The 14608-nt window shown below is 33.7% G+C and overlaps 1 protein-coding gene across 1 annotated transcript in view; it reads left to right on the top strand.

Annotated features, from left to right (window-relative positions):
- MYO9A (myosin IXA) overlaps positions 1 to 14608 on the top strand; it is a 289464-nt gene that overhangs the window by 140122 nt on the left and 134734 nt on the right. The window contains exons 10-11 of the mRNA XM_051981925.1: positions 2205 to 2321; positions 8105 to 8239. Of these exons, the coding sequence (XP_051837885.1) occupies positions 2205 to 2321; positions 8105 to 8239 (252 nt within the window). The remainder of the gene's footprint in view (positions 1 to 2204; positions 2322 to 8104; positions 8240 to 14608) is intronic.

Below are 14608 nucleotides of genomic sequence, written 5' to 3'. Positions count from 1 at the left end.
ACTGTTAGCTGGCTTCCTATTGCAACTGCCCATATTGCTATCGCAATCTTTCTTACCTATATTTGCTATCACAATCTTTATTTACCTCTTCACTTCAATAAATATTGAAGATTTTTCCCTTAACCTGAATTCCTGACTCCGGCTGATTTTAAATATGCGGTCATTACAGGGTATGATTCTAAATTTTTTTTTCCAAGATAGTTAAATTAGTATATGTGGTGATCTTCTTCCCAAATGCAGCCAGGTTGGGCGCCAAAATGTTGTGATCTAGTTCAGATGGATCTGAATCTGTCCCTGTTCGGGCGCCAAAATGTGGTGAGCTTTTTCTTCTCAAAGCGCAGCCAGGTGATAAAAGTTCAGATCTTTTATTATCTCCAATATAGCCCGGTTAGCTTAGAGGCCTATCTCTCTGCTTGGTTCCAAGAGCTCTTGCCGCTTTGTCCTTTGCTTCTGCCTCTGCTTTCTTCAGCCTCCAGAGCTAGTACCAAGTTGAATCTGTCTTGCCTTGAAGAGAGGGCTTCTGGCGTAATTCTGCTGAAATCCCGACTTGTAGCTTCTTCACTCTGAAGAACTTCCTTGACTGGCCCATTGAAGCTCTATTTATGCTAGTGCTCTCTGGCCCAAAGAGCTTCAAGGGAGGTGTGAACTCATTGAACTCCAATGAGTAAAGGTGTGAACACAAGCCTTGTATTAATTAGTCCTACTTAGTACCTTGTTTCAGGTTCTGCCCAAAACATCTTCTTGTAAGATTAGATCAACTCTAATTAGTTAGCAGTTAGTAAGGATTCCAACAAGTATACAACTCTACTAACAGGGCATTAGTGCCCCTATTTTTCCACTTACGCCCCAGCATTTGTCATTTTACTTGTCTGTTATGTTAGCTAATCTGCTAGGTTTGAGATAATACCTCAGAATTGTTTTAATTTGCATTTCTCTAGTCACTAGTGATTTGATAGCTATGATTTCTTGTATAAAAAAAACAAACAAACAAACCTTCCTGTTCATATATTTTGACCATCTATTAACTAGGGAATGGCTTGTATTTTTATGAGTTTGGCTCAGTTCTCCATATATTTGAGAAATGAGACCTTTGTCAGAAAAACGTGCTGTAAAAACTTTCCCCCATAATTTCTTTTTTCTCTTCTAATTTTGTATTAGGTATGTTTGTGCAAATGCTTTTTAGTTTTATGTAATTGAAATTACCCATTTTTCTTCCCACAGCCCTTGTTACCTCATTTTTTCATTAAACTCCTTCCTTAGTCATAGATCTCTCAGGTGCATTTTTCGATGCTCCCTTCACTTATAATGTCATCCTTTATATCTAAATCATTTACCTATTTTGATCTTATCTTGGTATGGAATGTTTATTTATGCCTAGTTTCTGCTAAACTGCTTTCCAGGTTTGTTTAAGCAATTTTTGTCATTTGCTAAGTTCTTACTTCAAATTTGTGGATCTTTGTGTTTATCAAACAGTAGATTACTGTGGTCATTTCCTATTATTGTGAACTGTGTATTGTAAGGTATTTTGCTGATCCACTCCTCTATATCTTAATGCAATGATGTTTTGACGATTAACACATTTTTAATATATTGAAATCTTTTAAGCTAAACTAGCTTCCTTCACATTTTATTTTCTTTGATTCTCTTTTTATTCTGATATTTTATTATACTTTGTAGCACTATATAAAATAATTCTTTGGTAGTTTAATTGTTAAGGTATTGAATAAATAAAATTACTTAGGTAAAATAGACATGTTGGTTAGCTTACTCATGAACAATTAATAATTCTCCATTCATTTGTATCCATCTTTATTTGTGTGAAATGTATTTTCCAGTTGTGTTCATAAATACCTTGGGTTTGTCTCTCTTCACTCTTGTGTCTTATTTTCTTTACCATTTAGTTTAAGTATTCTCTTTCATATCATGCCTTTCCAAATTTCTACTATATTTTAGAGTCTTTATTCCAAATTAATCTGCATTTATTATGTATACTTATGAGCAAATGTTCTCTGTCTTGATAGACCATACACCTTTTGATGGTAGGTACTTTCATCATTTAGGTCCAGGCCTATTTGGCTCATAGTGAGGTGCCTTTAAATGCATGTTGATTGTTTCATTTAAAAATAATATTAACATTGTCTGTTAAAATGTACAAAAAAGGTTTCTCTCAATTCCAATTTCCCTTCTATTGTTTTCTTTAATAGGCTGTGACTGTCAGAAACTCCATGGCAAAATCTTTATATAGTGCCCTTTTTGACTGGATAGTTTTTCGAATTAACCATGCACTTTTGAACACCAAGGATTTGGAAGAGAATACCAAGGTAAACCATTGGATTTACTTATATTTTCATTTTTGTACATGTGAAATTTCTTTTTTTAGTAATAGTATTGATAACTTAAAGAAGTAATTTTTTTACAGGGAGAAAAACAGTTCTGCTGTGATTCAATTTAAACAATCATATTTTCTATATAGGGAATGCATTGGCATTCCTTTCTTTAGGTCTGTGATAAAAAAAAAAATTCTCATTTTTTATTTTTAAAATGTGAGTGAATTTAAGAAAAGATATGATAATATTTCTATTATTTATCTATTCAGGTAATTTGTTTTATATCTATATGTTAATTTGGAAACATCCTTTATCCTTCTAAATTTATGTATTTATTTCAAAAACATTCTTATTACTTTTCCTATAGACTCTGAACAGAAATTTTGAGATAGGGATATTCTTCTAGAAATCTTCTGTGAATTATCGTTTGAGAATTCTATAAAATTTTCTCCCTTTCAGTGCCTTTTTACTTTTCCCTTTCATTACGATTATGTTTTCCTGAGCCTTTCATCATAACCTTCTAACCCAGCCCACATCACCTTTTTTCTCTGTAGTACTTTCAGGTATTACAAACTTATCTGTAGTATTGGCTGACTTTATAGCTTTGATAAAAGCAGAAGTTTGGTTATATATTCAGCACTTAGCACAGTGACTGGAATATAAATGTTGCTTAATAAGTGCTTTCTGACTTCTTTACTATTTTACAATTTACAATTAACCATCATTTTGCCAGAAAATCACCTACTATTTAATGTCAATATTTTATAAGTTAATCTGTCAGTCAGCAAGCATTCTTCAAAACAAATTTTTATTTGTGTATTTTGTTTTTGCATTATCTTAATTTCCCCTGGCATCTTTTTTCTTTTACTCCTCAGAGATTTTCCTTATAATAATTTAAAAAAAAAAGAAAAAGGAAGAGCAGTGTCCCTCAACACTCTAAAGGAGCTGAGCGAAGTATCTTCTCATAGTTCTTTGGAGCCCTTAATATTCTTTGTAATATTAATTTTATTTGTATGATATATGTTGTTGTTCTTCCTTTTTCTCCTCTTCTTTCTCCTCATCCTCTTCCTCTTCATCCTCCTCCTCCTCCTCTTTGTTGTAATCATTGTATATTAATGTTTTCTTGTCTTTGCTTGCTTTACTTTCCTTTAGTTTAAATAACCTTGATTTTTCTGGAAATATGAATATTCATCATATTGATCATCTTTTATCCTTATTGTAGCTTTTTTTTGGGGGGGGAGGAGGTGTATAGAGGAAGGGAGGAAAAATAAAGCAAAAGGTGCATAGCAGAAAACAAAAGAAAATCTACAAGGAAGCAAAGATTGCTAGTTCTGAACATTGTGTGTATTATTTAATAAGCTTACATGAACTTTATAATTTGAATTTTCTCTTATGTTCTTCTGTGAACATGGCAACTTTTTAAAATTATTATTCCACTCAAAATTCTGTACAGTTTTGTCACTAAATAGTTAAAAAAAATTCTTTAGTTCTGGAAAGAGAGTAAATGAAAAGTAAGAAGGTATTTAACATTTTAACAATTCATAAACCATATAAAATCCATATGCTGAGAAAGCTTACAGTTGGGGAGGTGGCATTTCATTTGTAATAGTCTAAAGACAGTGGGGAAGCAGTCAGAGGGTAAATCAGTGATGTATTACGTAACTATCAAATTTATATATCTAGTCTAACTTCTCTCCTGAGTTCCAGCTAAGCATTTCAAACTGTCTACTAGATATTTCAAACTGGAAGCCTTATAGGCATCTCAAACTCATATTGTAATCTTTTTTTAAAAAATGTATTTGTTTATAATGAAATCTTGAATTTGATATGATTCAATTATTCCTGTAATATGTTCATTAATTAATCACTAGATCAACATGTCATATTTATAGTATCAAAAAGTCCATGATGGATAGGAAGAAATTTCAGAGAAGCAAATTTAGTCTTAATGTAATGAATGTCTTTAGGCTTAATGTCTTGGGGGAAACAAAGGACAAACAACAGCAACAATGAATGAGGAACTTCTTAACAATTAGAGCTATCTAAAAGTAGAGTAGACTGCTTCATAACTTGGTATATTTCCTATTTTGGAGAAATCCCCCCTATACACTTCCTCCCCCCGCCCCCCCCCCCCAAAAAAGCTACAATTAGGGTAAAAGATGATCAATATAACGAATATTCATATTTCCAGAAAGTCAAGGTTACTTAAACTGAAGGAAAGTTTCCAGACCTCTGAGACCACAGACACCAAATATAACTTAGAAGGTTGGTTAGGAAAAGTGGCACCTTGGTGAGAGTGGAGCACAGTAGAGTACAGGTTGTGCTGGCATAGGCACAACCTCAGCAAGCCAGGGGAGAAGAATGCTTTAAAAAGTAGAAATAAAATTTCCTAAAGCCAATTGTATTAAATTATATGTATTAAGTATGTCTTTGGAAATTGAGTTAGATCCATTTTTATTATAGAATTGACAAAGATCCTCTTCTACTAATTTCCATTCGTCTAGATCCAATTCTTTTTCCAGAGAGAAACAAGGACATATATTCTTTACAGTTTCTAAAAGTTCAGTGATCTGCTACAAAATTATAATCAAACCTTGACAATTTTCTCTAAACATTTTCCTTGAACAGAAACAGAAGGCTGTTTTCTAAATATCTGTCCCATCTTAGCCTAATTTCTGGATTGAGGAGACTTTTCCACTGGATTCAGGATCAGAGGCTTTTCCACTGAAATCAGGATTGGAACTTTTCCACCAGAATCAGGATTTTGTCAGTCCCACGTTCAGGGCACCAAAATGTGGTGTTTTTCTTCTTTAAAATAATATAATGGTTCTCTCTGGGAGCAGGTTTCTTGGGGAGGTTTTCTGGAAGCAGCCTTAGTTTCAGTTAAAAGTAATAATGACCCAAATGCAGCCAGGTGCTAAAAGTTCAGATGTTTATTTTCTCCTTCCAAAATAGTCCAGTTAGTTTTTCTTAGTGGCCTATCTTTCTGCTTGGTTCCAAAAGCTCTTGTAGTTGTCCTTTGCCTCTGCTTTCTTCAGCCTCCAGCCAGCACAAAGGTGGAAGATGGAATGAATCTCTCTTGCCTCCGAGAGAGGGCTTCTCTCTGAATTCACTTGACACTCCCCTCTCAATCTTTTTAGTTGAACTACAGACTGAGCCTCTGTCTGCTTCTTATATATGATCTCCTCTGAAAGAGTGGTATTATGGGATCTGATAGTGGGATTATGGGTTTCCTCTCAGAATGCTCTCTGGCCCCAATTGCTTCTTGCTTATATGAGCTCTCTAAAGGTGTGAACACAAGCATTGTTTCTATAAGTTCCACTTATTACCTTGTTTCTTCTGGCCCATAACATCTTCTTGTAAGATCAGATCAATCATATTGAACAATGCTAAATTAGGTAATTATTATTTCTATCAATTCTAATGACTGTACACTTTGTAAGGATTCCAACAACTGACCAAGAAGTAGGAGGAGAGAAGATTAATTTTGGTGAGGGATAGAAGGGAAGGCAGATCATGGGAAATGGTAGGGAGAAGAAAAATGCTGGTAAGAAGGAAAAAGGAAAAGAGAAGGGACATATGGAGGAAAAATAGGGTGAAGGGCAATTCACAGTAATCATAACCATGGATAAAAATGGGATAAACTCATAAATTAGAAATAAAAGCAGAGTAGCTCAACGTGCAGACTCCTATAATATGTTGTTTACAAGAAGCAAACTTCAAGCAAAGACACAGATTAAAAGGAAGGGGCTGCAGCAAGATCTATTATGCTTCAGCTAAATGAAGTAAGAAGAGCAGAGATGGCAATCCTGATTTCAAAACAAAAGCAAAAATAGATCTAATTAAAAGAGATAGGGAAAGAAGCTGTCTTGCAAAAAGGTACAATAGAAATGATGTAAAATCAGTACTAAACCTATATGTACAAAGTGGCATAGCATCCAAATTGATTTTTTTTAAATTAATTTATTTAAAACTTAGAAAAAGAAAAAAGATTTGCCAGATGCCCAGCAGATGAAAAGATTCAAAATATAAAACAAATGTCAATTCCAACAAAGCCTATATAATAAATACTACACATTGTTTTTAAAGTGGTCCAACTTTTTTTTTTCTTTTTTCCTTTCTGTTAACTTTTTACTTTGTTCTTTTTCCCCCTTCCCCCCAAGGAGGCTATAATTAAGTGGGATATATGCACACTTAAATAGATATAATATACATATATACCAATAATCATATACATATATACAAAATTGATTCATATGCATCTATGTAAGACTGTATTGTGCTTGTTTGTCCAAAGGTGGATAATATCTTACTTCGCAAGTCAAATTCTTTCCATATTTTTCTAAATTCACTAATTCACCACCAAGGAGGCTATAATTAAGTGGGATATATGCATATATGCACACTTAAATAGATATAATATACATATATACCAATAATCATATACATATATACAAAATAGATTCATATGCATCTATGTAAGACTGTATTGTGCTTGTTTGTCCAAAGGTGGATAATATTTTACTTTGCAAGTCAAATTCTTTCTATATTTTCCTAAATTCACTAATTCACCATTTCCTATAGCACAGCAATATTACCGTCATATAATGTCTAATTTTTTAAAATAGTCTAAAACAATATATATTACTGTTAATGACATAATGTAGTTTCCTTATTTTTCTTTTTTTTGATTAATATATTTTAGCTTTAACTTTGACATCAATGATCCCTTTTTATGTAAAAATTCTATTTCTGATCTTTAGTGTTATGATTGTGTGTTTCTCTTTTTTCCTACCCTTTCTGACTGCTCTGCTTTACTTCTACCTCCTACCTTGCTTGCTATTATTTAACCTATTCCCATAAGGATCCCTCCCTTAGCTTCTCTTCCCAGCATTTATGCCATTTCTTTTATCACATTCTTGCTAATGTGCACACCTTTTTATTCTATCTCCTTCCTTTCATGCTGTTCCACCCTCTTATTTCTTTATAAATTCAAAAGACATTTATTCCCTTCCAAATGTACATGTGGTTCTTTCTCTCTTTAACCTAGAACTGATGTGAACAGGGTTCTCTCTAAAAATCCCTTTCTTATTCTTTCCCCTTTTCTTCTTTTTCTTCCTAAATGTTGGCAACTTTTATATCTGTGTGTGTGTATGTATATATGTGTATGTATACGTGTCTATATATATAAATATGTGTGTGTATGTATGTATGTAGTTCTCTCTTTGTTATTCTCGATGGGAATAGGGTTCCAGAACTACCAATCCCTCCCAGAACTATCTCCTCCCCTATATAGTTCTTCTGTGTCACTTCTTTCTCATATACTCCATTGTATAAGATACTCTTTCTATTTTTTCCTACATGGTTTTACTTTTTTAGTATGATATACTCAGCTCTACTCTAGTCTTTCAAAGTATCTAATTACTAAGACAGTCTTAGACATATGATTTACATTTTGACATATAAAATGTAAACAGTTTGTATTTAAGTCCCATGAAATTAATTTCTAGGTTCTTATATGTCATATTTTCTATCAAGTTCAGGTCTTTTTTGTTCACAATTCAGTTCATTGAATGTTCATTTTTTTGTTGTTGTTGTTCAAGATTATGCTTAACTTTTCTGGATATGATATTTTTGGCCACAATGTTCCGAGGCAAAAAAAAAAAAAAAAAAAAAAATGAAAATGCTTCCTACTCCATTTCTAGAACTTTTTAATTGATCTTTTCTCAATTAGTAAGTGAACATAATTTTTGTCATCGTTTTTATTTTTTCCCCAGACATTGTCCATTGGAGTTCTCGATATATTTGGATTTGAAGATTATGAAAGCAACAGCTTTGAGCAATTCTGTATTAACTTTGCTAATGAACGTTTGCAGCACTACTTTAATCAACATATCTTTAAATTAGAGCAGGTAAGTGCCAAAATATATGACAACCTATGTAAGACACAATCTTGTCTTTTTCAATCCAGACTCTTGAAGTTGGAGTTCCTTGTGTTAACATAGTTTCACATTAAAGCAGATGAAAACAGTAAAAGTTTTTTTTTCCCCATGCTATATGAGAAAGATAATTTTGCATGCAAAATTGTACTTGGTCCCCAAAATGGAGTTAACACTGTCTTGAACAATCAACATTTGTTTCTTTGATTAAATTAATTTTTCTCTTATTTTTATTAATATCTTTGGTTTCTACATAACATTCATTTCTACTTTTGCTTTTCTTTTCCTTCTTCTCAATGGGTTCTGCCTTGTAATAATGTTTAAAAAAAGAAGGAAAAATAAAAGCAATTCAGCTAATCAAAACTGGAATGTGTCTGAGAGTACAGACCAGATTCCATGCTCATTCAGTCTCACCTCTATCGTGAAGGGATGGTGAGTGAATTTTCTGAACCCCTTTTCGAGATCTTTATTTTGCTTCTTTCTGTTTATATTGTAATAGTGTTTGCTGATTCTACTTCATTTTTCATCATTTCCCTTGTCTCCCCATGCATCTTTGAATTCTTTATATGTATTGTTTTTTTCCTGGAAAAGTTATACTCTTATTTCATTCACATAACACAATTTTAATTATTTCCCAGTTCATTGACATTGATCTTTTCAGTTCTTTGCTGTCATCTCAAAAAGACTGTTAATAGTATTTCTTTTTGTCTTTAGCCTCAATGGGCTATATTTGCATGACATTTTGACCTTGTTATTACTTTTGTCTGAATTGTGTTTCAGGTGAGAAATGTATTGGTGTTGATGGTCCTCTGAGATCTCCAGAATGACCAGGAGATCTTGATTGTTTTCTGGACTTTTCTCTTAGCCAAATGTTTGACTGCTTCTCTTTCCTAGTTTCTGATGATCTTATTCACTACTTTCTCATTTCTTCCTCTTTTCTTCCCCTCTTTCCTTTCTTTACCTTTCCTTAGAAAATAAAACAAGAATAGCAAACTTATGGGAGGATAAGGACCAAGAGTATACAGGAATGGGGTATGATCTGCAACAGAAAAGGAAACATGGAAATCAATTAAATCACAAATCCATTGTTTCCTGAAAACCTTACTGCAGTTTTAAATTATCAAATTGCACCAATATTGTTGGGGCACATTATTTTTACTATACTGTGAAATCATATTACATATTGAAATATTTCATTTTCAATATTTTCAATATTTTGAAAGCTGTTATTTTTTTTCTTATTTCAGTGGGGTTCACGTAGAAATGATTAGGCAAATAACATTATTTTACTGTTTTTCTTATATACACGAAGTTCTATAGAATGCAGTTGAATAAAATAGCTACTTTTAAAAATTAGGATAAATGTTTTAGGAAATGAACATATCCTTTGTAAGCTCATTGAAATTATCCTAAGGATAATATAACAGGGATGATGTATAGTTCATCCTCTTTCTATATTTCCTAAGTTATGTTTTCTGCTTTCTTGTGAACATAATTTTCAGGAAACATGTGAATATGTGAATTTAAATAACCTGTATACTTTTTGTGTTTTTTGGATTTTTAAATTTCTTCTGGGCATTTTGTTGTAATTGTATCACTGTCCTCTTACCTTTCTTCCACCACATCCCACTGTCCAAACCAAGTAGAAGCCCTTCTTTGTTCAGTGGGGGGAAAAAAAACCCACATTGGGTCACATTTTTGATTGTTTATTTGTTTCTTTAGTTCATTACCTCTCTGTCAGGAGCTGGACCATGTATTTCATTATCAGTCCTTTGAAGTCAGTGGTGTTCTTTGCTTTTATCAGAGTTTTGAGGTCTTTCTAAATTGTTTTCCTGAATGTCATTATTCCAATTAAATTGATTTTCTGGTTTTGCTTTTTTTATTCTGCTTCATTTAGTAAGAAATCTTTCATTTTTTACTGATTGTCTTAGTTTCATATGGTATAATTTTCCATTACATTTAATATACTGCAATTGCTTCAGCCAAATAAAAGATATCTATTGTATTTAGTTTTTTGTTGATAAAAAAAGTACGTGTGTGTGTGTGTATGTGTAGTATTATATAGAATAATACAATATATTATTCCATATTATATTGTATACAATATTGTATATGTGATTCCTTTCTGTTCTTCCTTGAAATCCCTTGAGATATATGCCTTACAGTAATCTTGTGTCACAGCATTTAGACATTTTAGTGACTTTTTGAAAACATCTCTAAATTGTTTTCCAGAATGGTTCAATTAATTCACAGTTCAACCAAAATTGAATTGGTGTTCTCAGATAACCCAATAATTGTTCTTTTCTTTATTTTCTTTGTTGATCTTTTAAATATAAGGTAGTACCTCATATTAGTTTCCATTTCTTTACCCATTTGCCATTTTGAGCATTGTTTTCATCTTTCATCCTTCAAAAATGAAGTTTTTTGTGACCATTTTTAGCAATCCTTTTTTTAAAAATTTAATTTTTTTGTATTAACAGCAATCTCTTTTCCTTCTATTTCTTCCCACCCTATTAGGGAAAACAACATAGAAAAAAATAATTCTTGTACTAAGTGTTTATATTGAAATGAAACATTTTTTTCACATTGGCATCATCAAAATATATATGTATATTTATGTATATATGTGTATGTATATTATATATATGTATACATACATATGTATAATCACAAATATATTTGTGTATATATACTTATATGCACATAGACATAGAAAATTTTTCTTTTTAAGTTCATCACCTCTCTGTTCAGAGATAGATAGCATCCTTACTTCCATAATAGCTTGTTACATCAGAATTTGGGGAAGGGGCGGGGTGTTGTTTGTTCATTCTTTCAACCTACTTCCTGACTTCATACTTTATATTAGGGCTGATTTCTGCCATTCTGCTGGAGGAACATTTTAGGCTCATTCTGTTGCTGTTTTTTTGGGATATTGAGTATGATGTTTTTTCCAAGCTGCCAGGGGTAGACCGGGGATTTGCAAACCGTCATTTTCTCCAAATTGGTGTAAGCCAGGGCAAAGTCTGATTGATATCCCCTTGGTTTGAACTCTGCAAGTTTCTGGCCTAGGTTTGGTCAAAACAATAAAGGCTGCTGCTGGACTCATCACTCACCACATATCTAGAATATTCTGTTAGTTCAGAAAACTATAGATTTCCTTTTGGTCTTGGGATTCTTCCATATAAGTAAGATGCTGGAACTGAGATCCAATTCTGCTGCTGTAATCTGAGCCACACTACCATTGTTGTTGGCTTCTGAATTTATTCCTCCCTCAGTACACTAGGCGTGACTTATTTCTCTGGGAATTCCATCTCTGTGGACAGGTCCCTTTCTCAGTCCACCCTCAAATCTCTGACCCAGAACTGAATGATGAGCAACAGTATTCCGAGTTATCAACTCTCCCTGTCCCAGTGGCCTGGGATGTGTCTAGGCTCAATCATGTGTGGCTGGGAACTGCTCTTACCATAGTAGTCAGCCTCTCCCTGGGTACTGGAATGCTTAGCTCCTAGTCTATCTATGTCACTCTGCTGACTTAGGCCAGACAAATGACTTCCTTGGATATTTTCTGGGTTTCCTCCTTAGAATTCAATGTGGTATATTTTCTACCTCTGGTGAAGGAGTTTGTGCATAGAAGCTCAGCTGTATTGTTCATCTTGGCTCCTTTTATCCATGAGTTTACATTTCATAATTTATGCTCAATTTTGGCCTCCTTTATCAGAAATGTTTTGAGATTTTAACTTCCTTTTTTTTTTCTCCTACAGGATTATCCTCTATCCTGTCTGTTCAGTTCTTGCTACTTGTGAGCCTTTTTCTTATTGATTTAGAATACTATATTCCAAGTTCTCCTCTATACTAGCATCTGCCACAACGTGTGTGATCTTGACAGTTGAACTCTTTCATTTTGGCTCCTACCTGTATTTTTTTCTTTGACCAGCAAACTCAGGATTTTGGTTATGGCTTCACTGAAAATTTTCATTTCTGGGTTTCTTTCAGGGAGTGACAGCTGGAAGGAACCTTTGTATTTTTACTTTGCCTTTTGGTTCTAATAGATTTTGATATTTTTAATTTATGATATTTTAAAATGTATTATACTATCTTTTGTTTTTCAGATGGATAAGGAAGTTTCAAAATTTTCAGGATTTGTAGTACCTCTCAGATTGAGTTCTCTTGACTTGTTTTCCAGGTCACTTTTTTTTTTAATAGTGGGTATCATATTTTCTTTTTTCTTTTTATCTTTTTGTTTCAGCATTTCTTGTCTTGGGAAGTCAATTGCTTTCTTTTTGGTTCATTCTTAATTTTCAAGGATTTCAATTCTTGATTAGATTTTACTACAGTTTATTCTAAGCTATTAATTCACCTTGTCCTCCTTTCTAGCTGTCATTTATTTTAATATTGCATTTTCTATCTCTTGTTTCATTTCTTCCAGGTACTCTTGTAGTCCTTGTGGGTAGATCATTTCTTTTCACCGAAGCTCTGCTGGAACTTGTTATAAAGTTATTCTTTTTCTTCTGAATTTTCCTATTGCACTTCTCTCAGCCCAAGGTATTTCTTCATTGTGTTGAGTGTTTTCTTCTTTATATTACTATTTCCAGCCTCTGCATTTAAAACTTTATTTTTGAGTTAGAATTTGTTCCTTTCTGCATTCTTGGTTGCTATGGGTCAGATCCTGGTTTGTCCTAGATGTGATAACTAAACTTGGTCTTAATCATTTGCAGGAATTGTTTTTAGCTGAGACTTCTATTAATTTGACTTAGGTTCAGGCCTTTTGCTCTTTTTCATGTCTCTTTCTCATGCAGTATGAAGTCTAAAGGTATCTCTGTCCTTTGGTAAAAACTACTGAGAAGCTTCAGTCAGATGTGGTTGACTGTAGTAGAAGGAAGCTTCCTTTTAGGCACCAAGTGCTTTGTTTCCCAGATGCCACTCTGGCGGTTTCTTCCTGTGCTGCCTTAGTGGCTTCAGGACTGGTGTTCCCAAGTAATAGTCTGGCTTTCCCTTTTGCTGTGATCCAGTCCAGACCACCTGGGCTCATTGTGGGCTGCTGGGCACTGATCTGATACTGTTTGGTACAGAAGCCCATTTCTTAGCCACCTACCTTGATTTACCTGTTCTGTTATTTCTTCGTTAGTGTGCTTGAATGATCTGCTTCTGATTGTTTCTGAAGAAGGCTGTTTTGTACTGTTGTGTTTTTTGGGAGACTTTTGATATTATCATCGATCTTACTCATCTGTGATCCTAGCAGCCATTTTTGGTCAAATAGCCATGTGCTGCCTTTTTTCCCCCCGTTGGTTTTTGTGGTGTTCATCACACATGGGTCCAGTTCTCTGGGCTGTAGATTCATTGCCATGATCAGCAAATTAGGGCCTGTCACGAGTGAGGGGGAAGAGAATGGCCAGAGTCTGTGAGAGGTTTTCTAATCTCTACACACAGTTGGTCAATCTGGCCCATGATATCAAGAGAACTGCCCTGATCTTGCCTAGAGCAGGAGTGGCAGTTTATGAGGAGCAAACTAGGAGGATACCTATATTATTGAATAGAGATCTCCAAGATTCATTGATTCCCACAAAAGAGAGTTCTGGAATAGAGCAGCATTGGCTTCCATTGCCACACAGATGGTTGAATGTTTAATCAGGATAGTGATGTGATCATGGAAAATGAAAAGCCTTTTCTCTACATTTCTCTCTTTGCTCCACTGTCAATGTGGGGCTTTAACATGCTTAGCATTTTTTTTTAAAGCGTTTACATTAGCATTTACAAAGTGATCCTTCTTCTGTTTCATTCAGTTGTACTCCAAAAACAAACAAAAAACCAAAAAAACCCTCAAACAACCAAGAATTCAACCAGAGTAACACACAAATTCTTAATACCAAGAAGTGAAAGGAAGATTTCAGAATCAAGGAATAAAGTCAGTATTTTGTCAGGCACATACTTTTCAGCATTTCTTTTATTGTCTGTCTTTGAATAAATGGGAACACAGTCATCCACCCATCCATCCTTATATGTCTGTATATATAAAGTGCATGTCTGTCCATATTTATGTGTTTATCAGGCAGGCCCAGGAAGAGAATAACTTGTGATTGGCTGCCATCCTTGTGTGGTGTATGTGTGTGTGTATGTATACATATATACACCCCTCATACACATATGCAATATATTTATATATGCATATGGACAAGTTAATTTATACATATGGGTATATATTTATTACAGAGAAAAATACAAAGTGGCAGAATAGAGGGAAATGGCTAACAGAGCCATTGTCTCACATCAAATAGGTAATTAGCCTTACATGCTCTGTTGTCTCTGATTCAAGCACACCTTTTTAGAGTTTCAGCCTTCTACACT

Source organism: Antechinus flavipes, chromosome 2, assembly GCF_016432865.1.
Source record: "Antechinus flavipes isolate AdamAnt ecotype Samford, QLD, Australia chromosome 2, AdamAnt_v2, whole genome shotgun sequence".
Lineage (NCBI taxonomy): Eukaryota > Metazoa > Chordata > Mammalia > Dasyuromorphia > Dasyuridae > Antechinus > Antechinus flavipes.
This window is presented reverse-complemented; position numbering and strand designations above follow the sequence as displayed.